The 18,669-nt window shown below is 41.6% G+C and overlaps 5 protein-coding genes across 7 annotated transcripts; 1 reads left to right on the plus strand and 4 right to left on the minus strand.

Moving 5' to 3' along the window:
- Nucleotides 1-39: 39 nt before the first annotated feature.
- Nucleotides 40-1,847, minus strand: LOC120454041 (UDP-glucosyltransferase 2). Its single transcript, XM_039639034.1, has 3 exons — nucleotides 1,831-1,847; nucleotides 1,436-1,695; nucleotides 40-1,370 (listed from the first exon to the last, which is right to left on the minus strand). Exons 1-3 carry the CDS (start codon nucleotides 1,845-1,847, stop codon nucleotides 40-42), a joined length of 1,608 nt encoding a protein of 535 aa, XP_039494968.1.
- A 101-nt stretch (nucleotides 1,848-1,948) lies between these two features.
- LOC120453380 (UDP-glucosyltransferase 2) lies at nucleotides 1,949-3,861 on the minus strand. The gene is made up of 2 exons (XM_039638054.2): nucleotides 3,582-3,861; nucleotides 1,949-3,517 (listed from the first exon to the last, which is right to left on the minus strand). Exons 1-2 carry the CDS (start codon nucleotides 3,817-3,819, stop codon nucleotides 2,196-2,198), a joined length of 1,560 nt encoding a protein of 519 aa, XP_039493988.1. The 5' UTR covers nucleotides 3,820-3,861; the 3' UTR covers nucleotides 1,949-2,195.
- A 516-nt stretch (nucleotides 3,862-4,377) lies between these two features.
- Nucleotides 4,378-6,593, minus strand: LOC120453613 (UDP-glucosyltransferase 2). Of its 3 annotated transcripts, none has more exons than XM_039638393.1 (3): nucleotides 6,482-6,593; nucleotides 5,921-6,237; nucleotides 4,378-5,865 (listed from the first exon to the last, which is right to left on the minus strand). In XM_039638393.1, the coding sequence occupies exons 2-3, from the start codon at nucleotides 6,192-6,194 to the stop codon at nucleotides 4,535-4,537; spliced, it is 1,605 nt and encodes a 534-aa protein (XP_039494327.1). In that variant the 5' UTR covers nucleotides 6,195-6,237; nucleotides 6,482-6,593; the 3' UTR covers nucleotides 4,378-4,534. The 3 variants fall into 3 exon arrangements, with proteins under 3 accessions (XP_039494327.1, XP_039494325.1, XP_039494326.1); XM_039638391.1 differs by having other exon boundaries at nucleotides 6,362-6,502; XM_039638392.1 differs by lacking the exon at nucleotides 6,482-6,593 and having other exon boundaries at nucleotides 5,921-6,461.
- Nucleotides 6,594-7,168: 575 nt separating this feature from the next.
- LOC120453990 (UDP-glycosyltransferase UGT5) lies at nucleotides 7,169-9,054 on the minus strand. Its single transcript, XM_039638945.1, has 2 exons — nucleotides 8,794-9,054; nucleotides 7,169-8,590 (listed from the first exon to the last, which is right to left on the minus strand). Exons 1-2 carry the CDS (start codon nucleotides 9,047-9,049, stop codon nucleotides 7,248-7,250), a joined length of 1,599 nt encoding a protein of 532 aa, XP_039494879.1. The 5' UTR covers nucleotides 9,050-9,054; the 3' UTR covers nucleotides 7,169-7,247.
- Nucleotides 9,055-9,188: 134 nt separating this feature from the next.
- On the plus strand, nucleotides 9,189-11,351 carry LOC120453763 (UDP-glycosyltransferase UGT4). Its single transcript, XM_039638597.1, has 2 exons — nucleotides 9,189-9,486; nucleotides 9,868-11,351. The coding sequence occupies exons 1-2, from the start codon at nucleotides 9,225-9,227 to the stop codon at nucleotides 11,184-11,186; spliced, it is 1,581 nt and encodes a 526-aa protein (XP_039494531.1). The 5' UTR covers nucleotides 9,189-9,224; the 3' UTR covers nucleotides 11,187-11,351.
- Nucleotides 11,352-18,669: the final 7,318 nt, after the last annotated feature.

The following is an 18,669-nucleotide window of genomic DNA, read 5'->3' on the forward strand; positions in this document are numbered from 1 at the left end:
TATTCCTTAAGGGGCAACATTTTTTTATTTATTTCTAAATTAATTTATTTTCTGCTTAGATGACCTATTTGTTTTTTTACTATTTAGGATAGTATTTAACAGTTTAATTACACAGAAGACAACAATGCCCAAGGTTACCAAAAAGCCAAGGAGAAAAGTACCCAAGACATCCAAACTGTGATAAGTAATAAAGTCCAAATCCCTGCCCGCAACCCGCATATATGGGGCTCCCTTGTGACGTAGGACGTAGTGAGTCCACCAGATCGCCGTATCCAAAGGATTCATGGGTTGATCCAGATATCTGCCTGATGTTGTTCTTGCCGTGACATCAAAACTTTTCTCTGTCAGTAACCGAAGAATGCTGTCCTTAAACTCATCGCTTGTCATATCCTTATAGTTTAGAACTAAACCAATGCCCAGTGCTTTGATGTGTTCCATATTTCTGAACTGATCGTAGAAGAAGGGCAATCCCAGCATCGGTTTACCATGGTGAATACATTCGACTGTGCTCTGTAAGCCTCCGTGAGTGATAAACAGCTTTACCTTTGGATGAGCCAGAATATCCTGCTGCGGAAACCATGAGCTAATTAGAACATTTGAGGGTATATCCGACAGCTCATCAGCTTCGAATTTCCACAAGATGCGCTGTGGCAGACTGCCAAACGTGTCAATCAATATTCGTCTGCGATCCTCGGCCAGATTTTTACTTCTAACATTGGTGCCAAGCGAAAAGTAAATTACTCCATGCTCACCAGCTCCTTGGATAAAGTCCTCCAAGTCCTGCGGTAAAGCTTTAGGCTCTTGATTAATATGCATTCCCCCGACTTCAATAACATTCGGAGCATATGGACGTGGTGGAGCCAGCGTAAAGTGTTGGTTAACCAAAATCACGGCGAAATTTCGTGTTATCTCGGACAGAGGACGTTTATCGGCAATTCTTGGAAAGTACTCCCTGTAGAGTGCCTCGTGCTTTTCCTCGTGCCGCCAGTGCCAGTTAATCCAAGCTAGGGACTGATCAACAAAGTGTGCCACACGTCCTCCATAAGAATCAAGATCAAACCAGTTAAAAGAGGGAGACTGCAGGTATGACAATGGTGAAACGTTGCCCACTAGTTCGTCAATCTTCCAATCAGTTCCAAAGGAAGCAATTCCAATTATTGGGGCATCGAAATGGGCCGCAAAACCATAAAGAGCATCCAGCCGCCAAAGGTCCACAATAATCAGATCAAACTGAACATTTCCTGGCTGCAAAATCTCGCGACGCACTCCGTCATTTTCTAGCACTTTCTTTACAAGAGTCAGGGTATACTTGTTGATATATTCGTATTCATTCCATGTGCCCTTTCGGTTGGTTAAATTGCCAACAATTTCTTAAAGGGTATTTAAGATATATTTTTGAATATGGATATTTTAGTAGCACTTAAGTATTACTTACCCTCTATGTTGTCAAACAATTCCGGAACGGGGATATCGTGTATATTACTCACAGGTTCTTTCAATGGAAATGGGCTTACAGAAGTTATTTCATGGCCCAAAGATGCCAATTTCTTAAGATAAGGTAAGGCGTGATAGTAGTGCGAGTGGCTGGGTATGGGAAACAAGCCGAGGATACGGGCTCCATCCAGTAATACAGGCAGAAGGACCACCACCAAAACTTTCGATCTCAGAAGCAACATACTCATAGGTATCTTTTGCCTTTAGTTCAGCCAGAAGACTGAATTGTAAAGTTAGCACAACATACTCCGTCTGGCTGATATGTTTTATCAGCTCCAGACAAAGATTTCACAAATTATTACCAAGAGATACTAACTCTTATATAAAGCAACATACTCGCTTATCTGCTCCATAACTTTCTGGCCTCTACAAATAAGTCAAATATAATTTATACCCAAGGCTAGACCTTTTAAATGTAAAGTTCGTTTAAAAGTTAGTTTAAAATAAACACGTGCTTTACTTGGTTTTGAAACTCCCTCTGGATTCACTTAGTCTTTGCAACAGAAAAACTTGCGAGATTATCGAGCAATTTAATCATACGAGTATCTTGCTAATCTGCTCCATTTAAAATGGCAGAGATTAGCTAGACTTTTCATTATCTTACTTAGGTTCTTTTATTTCCTTTATTTAGATTTAATTGCTGTAATTTTAAAGTTCCATTTACAAATATCACGAATTCTTTGCTTCGAAAAACTCTTGTTTTACTTGGTTTTTTGCTTTTTCTTGGAGTTTCCCAAACCTAAAAACTTGGCTGCTTTCCAAAGGACTCCCACAATGATCGAAACAATCAGCAGAGCTCCGCCCAGAAGGACTCCAATGACATCCAAGCTGTGGTAGGCGAAGAAACCCAAGTCCTGGCCAGCCACTCTCATGTGATGGGCTCCTTTGTGCCGCAGAACGTATTCCGTCCACCAAATGGCGGTGTCCAGTGGACTCATTGGCTGATCCCGATATCGCTCCGACATCTGTCTGGCAATCTGTCCAAATTGCGGCTCCTTGAGCAATCGCTCGATGGTCCTTTTAAGTTCCTGCTGTGTCATTGTCTTGTGATCGAGTCCCAATCCAAAGCCTGCCTGGGTGGCCCGCCTTACGTTCAGGAATTGGTCGTAGAAGAAGGGCAGACCCAAGACGGGTTTGCCATGATGAATGCTCTCGATGGTGCTCAGCAATCCGCCGTGGGTGATAAAGAGCTTGACCTTCGGATGGGCCAGGATATCTGGCTGAGGAAACCATTTGCTGATGAATACATTGGCCGGCTTGCCAGGCAACTTGTCGTCCTCGAATTTCCAGAGCACACGCTGTGGCAAACTGGCGAAGGTTTTCAGGATAAGATCTCTCCTTTCTTCCGGTAGATCCTTACTCAGAACATTAGAGCCCAGCGAAAAGTAGATCACACCCTGCTCTCCGGAACCCTGAATAAACTCCTCCAATTCCTTGGGCAGAGGAGCTGGCTTGTGTGAAATGTGCAGACCTCCAACCTCAATCATGTTCGGAACGTACGGACGCGGAAAACTCAACGAAAAGTGCTGATTCAGCAATACGAGGGAGAAGTTTCTATTCAAATCGGTGAGTTGAACCCTTTTCGAGGCCTCAGGAAAATATTTCGCATACATCTTTTCCTGCTCTGGCATATGAATCAATTTGTAGTTAAGCCAGGCAATCGTAGTATCCACAAAGTTGGACACACGCTCCGCGAAATTCATTCGATCCGTGAGACCCGCCGTTACCAGCGGAGTATACGATAGAGGCGATACATTGCCCACTAGCTCATCAATATTCCAATCAGTGCCAAAGGTGGAGATGCCAATTATAGGGGCATTGAAGTGGGCCGCAAATCCGTAGTAGGCGTCCGAGCGTAAAGCCTCCACAATGATGAGATCGAAGTGATCCTTTCCAGGTGGCAAAAGGGTTTCCGCAACCTCCTTGTTGGTAAGAACACAGCGCGTAACGTCCAGAAAGAATTTATTAATGAAGTTGTTCTCCTGCCATAAATTCATGGGTTTGTTCAGGTCGTTTACCAATTCTAGAAGTTTTTTTAACATTTACGCAGTTTAAAATGTTTAATATATTTGCTTTTATCGTCTTACCATTATAATTGTCAAAAACCTTCGAGATAAAAACATCTCTAAAGTTAGCCACTGGCTTTTTTTGCGGAAACGCATTAACCGAGGTCACCTGGTGTCCCCGACCAGCCAGTTCCTTTAGATAGGGTACCACATTTATATACTGCGATGGCCCCGGAAATGGAAATATGGCCAGTATCCTGGCAGCCTGCAGATAGGCTGGCAGAGTTAGTAACAGAAAACTTATCCGCAGAGCGATCATCTCGAAGATCGTGTGCACTGCGCAATCTTACTTTGTAAACTGAATGGGCAAACGCATCACAACATAGTTCTAGGCTATTAGATAACACTCTGAGCCACTGACATGCAATAGCAATTCTGGACAGATGAGATTACGAGAATTTCGTAGGCGATCCACATCTCACCGTCGCACCCTATCACCATTTATTTCCCTATCCTATCCCCTTTAATCCCGTAAACAAACACATCGCTCTACAGTCAAAGAAATAAAGGGTGCCAGTTTCTGTTTTTAGTTTAAAAACTCAGAAAACTGCATTTAAAAAAAGAAAGTGATTACTTTAACATAAAATTTTTTTTTTTTTTACAGTGCATTACATACCTTTTTGAGTGTGCAGCTTATAATAGAGCTTTGAACTACGATTAAGTAGAGGCCAAAGTTCATGCGTGCTCAACATGATTATAATGATAGCATTTCACGTTTTGACAGTAGTTGTTTTTGAATGAATGTTAATAAGTTGTTACCCTTAAAAACCATTTTTTTCACTATGTCTTTTAGATAGTTAATAGGCAACACAAAGAATTTAATATGTTTACTTATTTTTAGACGTTTAATTTAGAAATACAACTATCCTTAGTAGTATTATTATGTTCACAGGTGCTTGTAACAACGGTTTAACATGAACCGTTTAAAAACTCGGTGGCGGCATAAACTGAAATAGTTTATCAACTTTAATTGGTTACTGGGTCTTCAATTTACTCGGTCCCGCACGACGATTTGCGATCATATAAGTGAGACCCCTTTGTAAGCATTTCAGCGCAACTACGACGATCAGTATGGATGCAAAAGTGACTGCAATGAGCAGTCCCCAGGTGTCCAGTCCGTGGAACTGAATGAAATCCAAATCCCGCGAGGCGCACCTCAAGTGTTTGGCGCCCTTGTGCCGCAACACGTACTCGGTCCACCAAATGGCGCGCTCCAAAGCGGGTTCCTTCTGATCGCGGAATAATTTGGACTTAGTCTGAGCTGCTGCTGCATAACTGGCATTACTCAGCAGTTCTTGAATCAGAGAAGTGAGTTCGGTGGCATTGGCACTCCATATATCCGCACTGAGACCATAGCCCGCCTGTTTGGCCCTCTGAACATTCAAGTGCTGATCGTAGAAAATGGGCAGTCCCAGTACGGGTTTGCCAAAGTAAATGCTCTCGATGGTGCTTAATAGACCGCCGTGGGTGATGAATAGCTTGACATTCGGATGAGCGAGAATATCGGGTTGGGGGAACCATTTGCTGATGAACACATTACTCGGTTTTTCGGGCAATTGATCATCCTCGAATTTCCACAGCACTCTTTGCGGCAAACTAGCGAAGGTTTCCATTAGCACTTTTCGTGTGGCTGGCGGCAAGTCTTTGCTTTTGATGTTGGATCCCATGGAGAAGTAGATTACTCCCTTTTCTGATTGCTCTACAAATTCCGACAATTCCTTTGCCAAGGGCTGCACCTTTCGCTGCTGTTGCAAATGCAGTCCGCCCACCTCGATCATATTGGGCAAATAGGGGCGTGGATAGCTCAGGGAAAAGTGCTGACCCAGCAGCATTAGCGAAAAGCTGTCCAAAACTTCATCCAATGACTTCCTGGCCGTGGGAAAGTATTTCACATACAGATCCCGCTGAGTCGGCAGGTGGACAACTCTCTTGTGCAGCCACATTACACAGGCTTCTAACACATTCCGCAGACGATCCTTAATATCCATTCGCTCCGTTCGCGATGAGAGCAGCATGGGATTGTAGGATAATGGCGATAGATTGCCCATTAACTCATCGATGTGCGTGTCTGTGCCGTATGATGAGATACCTATGGTCTCTGCTCCGAAATGCTGGCTCAAACCAAAGAGTGCTTCGGTTTGCACCGTTTCCATAATAACCAGATCGAATTTCTCGCCGCTGTGCAGCAAGTTCTTAACAGCCGGCTCATCCAGGACGCTTGTGGTCAGAAGATTGAGAAACTCCGTTGTCATGGTCAATACTTTCCATTGACTCGCCGCCTGATTGTAATCGGCATTTCCAAATGCTGTAATATATGCAAATTTTAATGAATTTATTGAAATAAAACCTACTTTTCTTACCCGCCATAATTTCGTGAATTTTTTTGGCACCAATCACCCGAAAATTGGGCTCGGTTTCATCGCTGCCAAAGGTATTGATCACGGTGACATTGTGACCCCGATGGGCCAGTTCCTTCAGAAACTGCTCGGCGAAAATGTACTGCGATCGGCCGGGAAAGGGAAACACGGCCAATATACGCGAACTTTGAACCCCCTCATCGGCATTCGCGCTGAACAGCAACAACAGGCCAATTAGCAGAAGGCCAAGAGCAGTTCCAGAACATATTCTACCCATTTGCAAGGCAACCACAGCGATTCGCTGACGACCGACAACTAATCTAAAATAAGAAGTTTTCTATACAAAAATTATCGGGTAATGACGATTAGAAGAATAGCCCGGAATTTGCTCATTCTACACAAAGCAAGTTCAACGAAGCGAGGCAGTGGCCTATAAATTGATACCAAAACAAATTCGCAGTTCGCTCTTTTTGTTGTTTCCAAATAGTGCACACTTATGTTTGTATATATATATTTTTAGCGTCACCGGCTTGACTCAAACAACTTTGTTGATTGTTTACTCACAATATTCAGATGTTACGAAGGTGAGAGGAAAAACAAATGACACTCTTTCATTCAATCTGGTTCTCTTTAGTTCTCGCTTTATCAACTTTTGGCTCTCAAACTCTCCAGTTGTATATGAGTTCTCGAATCTGTTATTAAACTATTTTTTGTTTTCTCTGAGAGCCTGAAAAGCATTTATTTCGTGTAGAGATATACACATTCCCTAATTAATAGAATATTTTTGTAAATTTAGTTTTTGGCTTTAGCTCATATATTGTATTTACTTTTTCTTTACCTAATATATATTTTTATATTTATATTATTTCAAAAAAAAAGCAAAGCTTATGTATATTTAATAATTTAGTATTGAAAAATTGGAATCAATCATATAAATGTCTGTGTAATTATACAGAACGGCACAGACGTGCACCAAAACGTTCCATAAAATAAGTCTAAAAAAAACTTAGAACCACTCGAATAAAAAGGGGCTATTAAGATTAGATAAAGCTACCATTTCGCTTATCATTCACTGTCCCTGCTGTAATCAACCTGAACAACAGACATAAAATAATTACAATCCGTTCAAAATATTTATTTCCACTGCCCAGCTAAGCACTTTTTTTATTTATTCCTTTTTATATAATTATATAAATATTATATAATTATCTTTTAAATTTTATTATATTTACAGTAACATTTTTAGGTACATAAATAATCTCTCGTGATTTTAATAACTACGTTTCTATTTAAAAGTCGTATTTATCTAAATAGAACTCCTAATTAAATCCTAAGATATTGCCTTCTTATTATTCTGAATACCAGCATAAGGTAAAAAGCTCTTTGTAGACAAATGATTAAGCCATCTTCTGCTTTTAGAAAGGACTACAAAAACTATAGCCACTACCAAGAATAGCCGCATTCCGACCATTATGAAATTGTCCAAGAAATAGTATTCGAACAACTTCAACTGCGAGCGAGATACTTTCATGTGATTCGCACCCTTGTAGCGTATAATGTACTCCGTCCAATAAATGGCCGTATCCATGGGATGCATGAGCTGATCCCTAAACCTTTGGGAAATAGCCAAGGCATTCTCTCTGTATTTCGGCTGGTTTATAAGGCTCTCCACAGTATCCTTCAACTCCTGTACTGTCAAGCTATTAATGTTCAACTCCAGCGCTGCTTCCTCCTCTTTCATGACTTCCAAATTGATGAATTGGTCGTAGAACGATGGCAGGCCCAAAACTGGCGTCGCATAGTAGGCAGCTTCAATAACGCTCATGATTCCGCAATGAGTTATAAAAAGCTTTACGTTTGGATGGGCCAAAATCGCTTGCTGTGGCAAAAGACTGGAGTGGTAGATGCTACTATCAAGAGGCACCGTGGATTCACCATCGAACTTCCAAATCACACGCTGTGGAATCGATTTAAAGGTTTCCACCAGAATTACCTGAGTTTTCATTGGCAAATCTTTGATATGCTGTTCCAGACCCAGCGAAAACAAGATTACTCCATGTTCTGCCTCATCGATGAACACTTGCAGATCGCTGGGCAGCTGTGGATCCTCTTTGGGGATGTGTAGACCAGCCACTTCAACCATTCCCGGCACATTTGGCCTGGACCGAAATAGGCTAAAGTGTTGATTTAGCAGCATTAATGCGAAGTCTTGCCGGATCTCCAGGAAGCTCTTCTCCAGATGACCGAAGAAGTGATCGTGGACAAGTCGCTGTGTCGGTAGAAATACCAAGTTCATCAGCAGCCACTCTTCGGAAGTGTAGAACCAATTGTAAATGCGATCCCAAATGTTTTTCATAGATTTCACACCAAATGGCACTATTGGCTCTGTTAAAGTGGATGTTGTGTAACCCACCAGATTGTTTATATTCCAATCTGCCACGCAGGTGCAAATTCCGATCAGGGTGGCATTAAAATGGGCGGCCATGCCGTAAAGCACGTCACTATATCCTGCTTCCAGGACGACCACGTCAAATGTGATTCCCGCGTGCATCAATGCTCGAACTTCCACGTTAGTGAGTACATTGAGTGTGACATTAGCCATGACCTTTGAAATGGTACTTATTTCTTCCCACTTATTGCTAGCTGAGGCGATTACCATGGATTCCTCGAACTCTGCGGTAAATATAAAAAATAAAATCATTTAAAGCAAATGCCAGCTTCGAAGTTATTATCTTTGTACATAGTTAAGACTGCAATTCGATATTTTCAAATTGCGACAGAATGGAATTCATTATCTTGCGTATGAGTACGGTAAAAGTACGAATTAGCTAATCTAAGATAATGATTGAAAGGGCAATTTAGACTTAGTTCCTTACCTGCATAAGTGTTATTATTATTCCATATTCGAATGAAGGTCACGTTTTCGATCTGTGGCATGCAGTGCTTGTATGCGTGTATTACCGTCAGCTGGTGACCCCGATCTTGTAGAGCCTGTATATAGGGTGTCACCAGCATACATTGCGAGTAGGTATCAAAGGGGGCGATGACGAGGATACGCGAACCGCGTATCCAACAGATCCAGTTCGAAATGAGCCAAAAGATCGGAACAAGCCATCGCCCCGAAGGAAACATATCGATTGAGCGACCGCTTGAAAACTGACTGACTGAAGAGATTTCCAGCCGAACTCTTGTGCATATTTGCTCATTTTATTTGTTCGCTGATTAGATTACACCGAAGAGCATTTATTTTGACCAAACCGAAGTAGTATCATTTCGTCTATCGGCATGTGCGGTCGAATTACGTGAGATGTTGGGCGGCCCGGGTATTGCTGGTCTACTGCTCACCATTCTGCTTTTGGGCCTTCTGTGTCCAAAGCTGGCCAATGCGGAAAATATTTTGGCCGTATTCTCATACACCTTTGGCTCGTCCTACTTGCTGATTACTCCGTACCTTAGGAATCTTGTCCAACGGGGTCACCATGTCACTCTGATATCGGCCGTTACGATAATGCCCACCATAGAGGGTGTCCATCACATTCGAGTGCCCAAATTGGATATGCTAATGGAAGGTAATGACTCTCTACATAAATATACAGCTCTATAACTACCAAGAACTGCTGAACAGAAAAAGTGCCTGACTGAACTATTGAAAATAATCTTGGCTTATCAAAACAGCAACAGCGATTTGGCTATTTGTTATCGCATTGGTTCGAATTGTCAAACCATTCTTTTTACACTTCTTGCTTGCCTTTGCCAAATATAAAATTTGTTAGCCTAGTTCAACTTAGTCATAGACTTCATTTTTTTATGTTTATATTAGGTGCACTGCAGCTATGGCTGATATAAGTTTTAAAAGTTAGGCAGACAGCGCACAAATAAATAAATAAACGAGCAATAAAACTAGAAAAACTTCGAAATACGTTATCGAACCAATTATTTTATGATTTCAGCGCTCCTGGAATACGATTACGACGTTCATATTACTAAGTGGACGGAGGCTCAGTTCGTGTCCGAATACTTTTACAATTGTTCAAAGTTCGTCCTCGAGGATCCTGGCGTGCAGCAGCTGCTCCACAACGCCAGTGCGCAGTATTCGTTGATTATTTTGGAGGCGGCCCACAACGATGCCCTCTTCGGATTTTCGCAGCACTTCAATGCACCGCTGGTGGGGATTGCCGCTTGCGGATCGTCGTGGAACATAGACTTTCTGGTGGGGAACTCGGCGCCAAGTGTCTACGAACCGATGTCCGCCTTGGGATACTCACCTGGTCACAGTCTGATGGAGAAGTGGCACAACCTGATCTTCATAACCGAGGAGCGCCTGGTGGAGCGATTCATCTACCTGCCGGGCCAAATAGATCTGTACAAGAAACACTTCCCCGGGTTGACCGCCAGTATCCATGACCTACGCCGCAGACTCTCACTGATCCTGATCAATCAGCATTTCAGCATGGGCCGCGTGCGCAGTAATGTGCCCAATATCGTGGAAGTGGCGGGTATGCATCTGGACGAAGCACCACATACCTTGGATGCTGAACTTAAAAAGATTTTAGATGAAGCCGAACAGGGAGTTATCTACTTTTCAATGGGCCTGCAAGTAGTGGATAACTGGTTGCCCCCGGATATGCGAGCTACTATGTCGAAGGTCTTTGCGCAGTTGAAACTACAAGTGATTTGGAAGAGTGACCATCCAGCGATGGTCAACCAATCAAGTAATGTTATTTCTAGAACATGGTTTCCTCAACGGGAGATACTTAATCATCCTAATGTAAAGCTATTTATTACCCATGCTGGTCTTTTGAGCCTTATCGAGGCAGTTCACTATGCGGTTCCCGTGCTTTGTATACCTTTGTTTTACGATCAGTTTCAAAACACCAAGCGAATGGAGAAATTGGGCGTGGCCAGGACTGTGGATTATACAAACCTTTCCCGGGACGAAATTGTCCTGGTCATTGAGGATCTCGTGTACAATGCTAGTTATAAACAAAATGTCAGGGATTTATCGCAACGATTTCATGACCAACCCATGTCGGCCATGAAAACCGCGATTTGGTGGACTGAATATATCCTGCGGCACAAAGGTGCCGATCACATGAGAATCGCCGAGCAGGAAATGTCCTTGATGCAATACTATAACGTTGATGTGGTTTCTGTTCTCTTCGGCAGAATCGGACTAAGTGCTATTATTGTTATCTTTCTCGGCTGGAAACTAGTCTCATTGGCAACAAGAAACCTTGAGTACCGATTGAATGTGCCCATCGTAAGATAAAACTATGTTATTCTTAGCAACAGCAAAATCCTAGACATTGCTAATCGGCCATCTTTTGTTTTAAAAAGTGTATTAGGCAAAGGTGTTCTGTGTTATTGTAGCTTTACATACATATACTGTATATGACTAATTAGTTTTAAATAAAAAGCAGATTTAATGTTAAAACACTGTGGTCTTAACAATATAATGTGAGGTTCGACCAAACTCTTTATTCAATGATTCACCGATCAACCTTACAGCTTTTAACTTTACAACAGCTGAATCTAAAACATTTTATGGTATGCGTATGCTGATATGAACGTATTTTAATCGCTAGTAACGAAAAATATGTGAATTCATTGCATTGATAGCGGTTTATCTAATCAGTCTGTTAAATGACCGTGTAGGCGCCAAAGAATATCCTTCAACTTGAATTTACACTTAAAAGATTAAAGTATACGTACAAATTATTAAATAATTTTCGTGATTATTTATTAGGATTAAATAACGTATAAAATAGCAAGGAAAAACGAGAATTTGCTCCAGAGACAACTGCCATGTATATTATAATTAGAAAACTTTTCCTTTTTCAGTCGTTATTTATCCAAACCTTTTTTCCTTGGCCCTTTATTTGTTTTTTTTGCCCATAAACATAACCGCGCTCATTACGCATTTTACATCAATCAGCACGTGCCCAGCATGTTTTCAACTCTTTTTTACAAATAAAAAAAATGGAAAATAAAAAAAGGAATAAAAAGGGAAGTACTGGAAGAAAAAGGGACATTATAATGCACAGGACAGGCTGGTGGGAAAAATGCGCACAATTGCTCCCCCAATTGATGGGGTTTCCCCCAAAAACCTGAACCAAATGAAGTCGATGCCGAATAGTCCACAGAAGTTGAAGGTGAACCCGAAAGTGTATAACTTCCCTATCATAACCATTGAGGCGTAAGGTCTGTGGCCGTCCTTCCATAACCAAGGTAACGAAACGCACCGCGCATAAAAACAGACCCAGCTACGGTGATCCATCAGTAAAATGGATAAATAAATACAAGCACTTCGATACTTCGTTTTGCATTTGTTTGTTTTGTTAACTGATTAGATAGGTTGATGATTGTTCATATCCATTTTTAGTTAGCTGCCTTTGATAAGCGAGCTTTTGAAAGTTGTGGGTAAAAAGTTAATTCGATTACCCACCGTTTACTCATAATAGTAGCGGAGTTCGATTACCAATAATTATTGCATACTATTTTCATTAAAGAGTAATTAATTTAATTATTTTTAAAAGTGTAATTAGTGAATGGTCACCGTATTTTCCAGCTCATCAAATTTTTTTGGGATGCCGATGCAAGTAATTGAAAAGAAAAACCTATAAAAAGCGGTTTTGCACCCACAAGAATGTCTATTTATTTATACCGAAATGAAACCTAAAAGGAAATATAAAATGGGTGCCAAACGTTGGCATGTTAATAAGTTAGACGGCAAGGACGAAACCGAAATTGCACTCAACGTGTTGTCAATTTGATGTTTATTGCAGATTTTTATTTGATTTTATGTTTGCAACATTTGAATTTATGTGCCGGCCATAAACTGCCGGCAACTCTAATCCGTAAATTCTTGTAAAATTGCCAAAAAGCCTCGCGAGTCACGAGGGCGTTGAGGATAAGGATGCGGATGAGGTTGAGGAGTTGACCCAAGTCAGCCCATTTTTATTGGCCATTTGGCAGAGGCGTCGTGGTAAACTTTGTCCCTCATTGTTGGCGTTGGTGTTTGTCCGCTGCTCTTGGCCAATAATCAAGTGGGCGGCTTTCATTGGCGCTTAACTAACTGAAATTAAGCAAACTTTTCTTTTGACTTTCATAAGCCTTTTAATAAGCCATAATCCCCGCTGGCATTAGCCACACAAAGGACAAACGCAGACACACACAAGCACACACACACAGAGACACAGGCATAATAAAATCTAATTAACATCCCGAACTGAGCTCGAGAAAACCTCGCGCAATAAAAATCATCAATAGTGGGAAAGAAGTTTATTAAAAGTGATTTTCACCCCTGCGTCCAAGACTCTGTGGGTGTATGCTGGTGCAAGGGAAATAGGAACTCATGTAGGAACTAACATTTTCCGGGACGATTGACTTTACAACACATGGCCGGACTTAGCAGGCCTTACTAGTTTTCTAGAGCTGAGGGATTAACGAAGTCTTAGGAACATGCCCTTTTCACGAGGCATATTACAGAAAGTGTATGAGACGATAAAGTATTTGTTTTGTATTTCTATTGATAAATGTTGGTAAGTGTTGTAAAATATATATACGTAATCTATTTGCTGAGTATGTAGTATTTAAAAATGTATTTTGCAAGTCTACGTAGTGCTCTAAATTCTAAATTTTCAGAAACCATATTTCAAGAGCCCTTTCAGTATCCAGATTAGCTGATTTGTCACAACAAAATCCAATTAGAGAGCATATCCGATGCGCCACATCGATAAGGCCGGTAATTTTCATTTTCCTTTTTTTTTTTTGGTTAGAAAAGTTATGCGGCAGGCTTTTAATTAGCGCCTGCCAACCAGTCAGCCAGCCGTCGTGGCCAAATTCCCAGAGCGCATTACGCATACGCAGCGTTGACGCCGAGGTTGCCGCTGAGGCGAGTACATTGGCTTTGGGATTGCCGCTGGCTGGTCGGGCACGATTTTAATTAATTAGACTTTTATGAGGCGTACATGCAGCTCGGCATTGTTGGGTTAAGGCTCAGTTATTGTTTTTTTTTTTTTTTTGGTTTTGGTTTTTTCTTTCCACCGCTAAACTCCCTTGTGTTGTTTTTGCCGCCGCGTTGGCCTGGCCTAATAAGCGTTTCAGAGCTCAACACCGCCAACGGAATGTGTATCAAAATTTAGCATTTATTTTTGGCGGACGGGTGTGCGCGGCGGGTCGCTCACACATGTCCGTTGGCCATGTCGTGTGCGGTAATGAAAATTGCGGTGGCATTATGCTCAACATTTGGCATAATTGCAGTCCAGGATATGCGTTTATGCTCAGAGATTACTTTTTGTGGCTGCTGGCCATTGACCAAGCCCCACCACCACCAACACCACCACCACCACCGCCACTGCCACATACAGCACCACCAACAGCAGCGAATGGCCGAGCGTAATAAAAGCCAGACGATGTCGCCTTTTGTATAAAGGAATAAAAATAATACCCAGCTCTACCCAAAAACAAAAAAAAAAAAGGGGAAGGGGAGGGAAGCCCCCTCACTTCTTTGTTGGTTTTGTGTTCCAGCCCTTGTTATTGGTATCTCGCTTTGCTACTCTACGGCTTCTTCTTTCCCCTTTTTCGGTGGTTTTCCAGGCAAATTAATTTCCACTTGCTTTATTATTTTTCTTTGTTTTTTGGTGGCGCGACTTATTATTTGTCGTTGTCAGACTTTAAAAACGGGCTTCTTAAGAGCTGTGGAAATTGTTCTACAGGCATTTATATACCGAAAAGAACATATTTAATATTAAGCTCTTAAAATCATCCTTTAAAGTGTAATTACTTATTACCATCACCCTATTCCCATGGTTATCCGGCTGAAAAAAAAATCCAAGGAATAAAATACTTTCATTCAGCAAGTCTGAAAAAATCAGCACAAAAAACCAATAAAAATAAGTTATACAGTTGCAAAACAATAATTAAAATGCGCACGCAACAATTTTCCGGCTAGGCAAATGTGTACATAAAAAAGTGAATAAAAAATAAAGAATAAACCAAATTATGTTTATTATTATGCACGATGAATGGGATGGCAGTGGAAGCAAACAAAGAGCCACAAGTAAAGTATGGGGTGTTGAAAAAAGAAAAGAAGAAAAGCAGAAGCAAAAGCAAAAGCTTGGAGGTGGCGCCAAGTAATCCGCTTGTTAAAAATAAACGAAAAGATGGAGGGGGAGCAAGGGGAGCAGGGGAAGCAGAGGAAGCGCACACAAAACATAATCATCATAAACCGGAAATATCCCGACGGCAAAACATCCGGACATAAATTTTTTAAATAGTCTACAATATTTCGTTTTGCCGTTCGGCATTTGCCATTTGCCATTGGCCATCTCTGTTTCGGTTGCCACTTCCACTTGTTGTTTGGGGCACATCGCGGGTAAATACGTTTAAGTGTCGGTGCTCTGCACTCCCCAAAGATGGTCGAAACCCGGAGCCGAACTTGGCCAACTGCAATAAACACACAAATTAACCCGTAATACCCAAGGCCAAGCCAAGGACCAAAAGGACAACGTGCCGCAATTCCAATTCGGAAATTCGGCTTGGCTGCGCTGGTCTTGCCTTGGCTGTGGTTATAGCAACAAACGCACATAAATAAAATATTACAATTTTAATTTGTCTCTAATCCCATTGGACATTGAATGGCTTGTGGCTGCCAGCCGAGTGGGTCTGCACTCTGCCCCGGGATGGGAATTCATAAATTGCTTGAATACACCCAGTCTACGTTTATCTATATGGGATTTGTAGCCACGAAACAATGAATACATAAATCAACTGGATCGCTCCTGCTGACAGAGCTTATGCGTTCGTAATGTAAGGTAGCTCAGGCTACTTTTCTGCTTTTTTTATCCCAGATTGTCGCGGATGAACTAACCGCTTTCTTGCATTAAATCCGGCCAGCTTTGTGAACGGCAAAGTTCTATCAACTGACTATCATTTGATTGACTTTGGACTAAGTAAAGAGCTTATAGGAAAAGCAAGAAAGAAACTATGTGATATTTAAAAATATGTATCTTTGCATATATATTTGAATATGGCTAATGTCTTGTTAATCTCGATAGAGATACGACTTATTCAGTTCGACTTCTCCCACCACCCAACATCAACGTCATGAGATGTTCTACCTATTAATGGCATTCCGGACACACGCTGCGTATACGCAATCTACGCTCTCACTTAATTCAGTGGGGTAAAATCGCTGGCGCTTCGATTGTAGCCCACTAAAATCGCGATTTGAGCCCGGTTCTCGACAATAGCCAGCGGCGCGACACTAACGGTAACTGTTACGGCAACGGCAACAGCAACAACCACTACAGCACCAGCAAAACTCACAAGGCTTTGCGCCACGTCCTGCCCTCCACTTTTGCTGTTGCTATTGCCACTGCTATTGCCATTGCGATTGCGATTTCTACTCGCTTCCAACGGTGCTGTGGACTTGGCTATGAACTAAAACGAAGAAGATACTGTAGGCATTATTGGGATTTCTTGCTAAATACCTAGAACTATATAAACCATATATTTGTATGTATGCAAATAGTAAAGTTTCTTCGGTTAGTAGTAACACTTAGTAGTGATATAGTATATATAGTATATGATATAGGTATAAATATAGGTAATTGAAACAATTAAACCAAACAGATAATCCTTTAGCTATAGATTTTGGCCACTTTCCGGAACTGTTTGTGCTCGATTTGGCCAGAGTAGCAGCCAGCACTGGTATTCAAGTACGTTGCCAGGGTCTGCTATTGCTTTCACGTCTCTTTTATTATTTCACGCCATTTCAACAGCCGTGAGCAACAAGATTATTTATGCGTTTTTCTCGTCCAGTCCCAAGCACGCTTTAAAATGGTCCCGTGTCCCGGGTCCATGTCCGTGTCCGGGTCTGTGGCCCGTCGTCCTTGCTCTGCATTCCGTATTCCATATTCCGTGACGCGGAGTAGGGAGTCGGGAGTCGGGAATCGAGAGTTCGCGGTCCGTTCGAGGCCAAACGCATTTTGTAGACGCGCGTGTTTGGACACAAGTTAGGGAGTCTGTCCATTGCCTACTTCGCGGCGTTGTTACATTGTGAGTGGTGAATAGAGGATGATGGAGGAAGGATGTGGGTGGTTACCGAGAGGTGTGAGCACTTGGAGTGCTATAAAATGCCGACGGAGGGACTGTTATTGTGATTTTTGGCAATGAATACGAAATGCCGAACGTCTCCGTTCTCGTTTTCGTTCCGTACATCTCACTCCACGCACTTGTTCATCAACAGTTCGCTTCGCTTCGCTGTGTTGTCTTTTGACAAATGGCTTCGATGATGTTTTTTATTGCCCAGACCTATCTGACTCAACTGTGTGTCTCCACGGCTGCTGACATTGTTATATAGCCGGCATATATATACATCCATATATGTGGCTACAAACGTATATATAAACTGATGTATTCTTATGTTGTGAGGCATATTTCGTTCATTACAATTGGCAAAGACTTCGCCCTGCCCGAAATTCCATTTTTTGTTGGTCTAGTCAAATATTTGTTTTCCTTATTTCATTTTTCATTGGTCTTTAAGAATCTTCTATCTAATAGGGTTTGTTTTGTTCCCTGTCATCAACAAAAGGATTCTCAAAAATTTTATGAATGGTTTAACTTACATCAATATCATTAACAGCATCAAATAGCTTCGCACATTTAATATTTAATAATTTAACTTTAAATAAAAAAAGTAACATATTATTTAATACTTTTTTACATATAATTTTAATTATATTATATATATATAGTGTTGTCCACAGTATGCTATATTCCATACAATGCGCGTTCATTTCGTGTTTGTTTTATTTTTCCGGAGCGTTTTTATTGTTGTCATGTTGCTTTGGTCGTAATGGCAGCTCGTAAAAATGTTTCATTTATGCTAAATTCATTTTTGTGCCTCCGAAATCTGTTGCCGCGCCAAAGTAATAAAAGGATTCTTTCCATTTGCAACCATTCATTCGCTCGCCGTTCATTCATTCATTCGTTTCCTCGTCTAGTGGGTGGTTTTGCTTCTCATTTCTTTGTTGTTCGGTGCCTTCCGCCTGCCCCCAAAAGGCTCATCTCCAACCCACATTTGCTGACCCACCCAATGGGGGGTGGACAGGAGTTTATTGGTCTACAAATTATATTTGCTTTGTTCGGCAGTTAATGAGTCTGTTAACGTTGTGTGTTAGCGCTTTTGAGTGTTCATAAAATGGACGAGTGCATGCTGAGTGGAGTTTTGAGTCGCGGCATCTCTTCAGCTATTCATGGACACTCGGGCACTCACCCTTTGATGCCGCATAATTACTCGATAATGTGCATTCAAATCGTAAAATCGCAAAAGCCCCTCCCACCGCCGAAAAAGGCTGTTAACGCCAAAAGAGGAGCTATAAGCCATGGCCACCTTGGCACGCTTTATGATGGCCATGAAATTTTGCCCAGTTCAGTGTGCAAACTTTTGTAAAATAGTTTTCAATGGATTCCGGTGATCACGTTTGCATTCGCAGCTAATTGCTGAATTCACTTAGCCTTCAAAACCAATCTAGTATGGCATACTTTCGGGGGCAAGGATTTGAAAATATTTAATGAATCGCTATATCCACCTCAAGTCCTCTATTCAGAAACCAATTCGCTGACAAATCTGAAATCCAACAAGCTGTGCAGCTATTCACACCCCAGGACTCCGAAGTACGGACTCTGGGTTTGGGAATCTGGAATCTGGAATCTGGAATCCTTGGCCATCGCCAACGAAGCGTTGC

The sequence above is a fragment of the Drosophila santomea genome, chromosome 3R, assembly GCF_016746245.2.
Source record: "Drosophila santomea strain STO CAGO 1482 chromosome 3R, Prin_Dsan_1.1, whole genome shotgun sequence".
Classification (NCBI taxonomy): Eukaryota; Metazoa; Arthropoda; class Insecta; order Diptera; family Drosophilidae; genus Drosophila; species Drosophila santomea.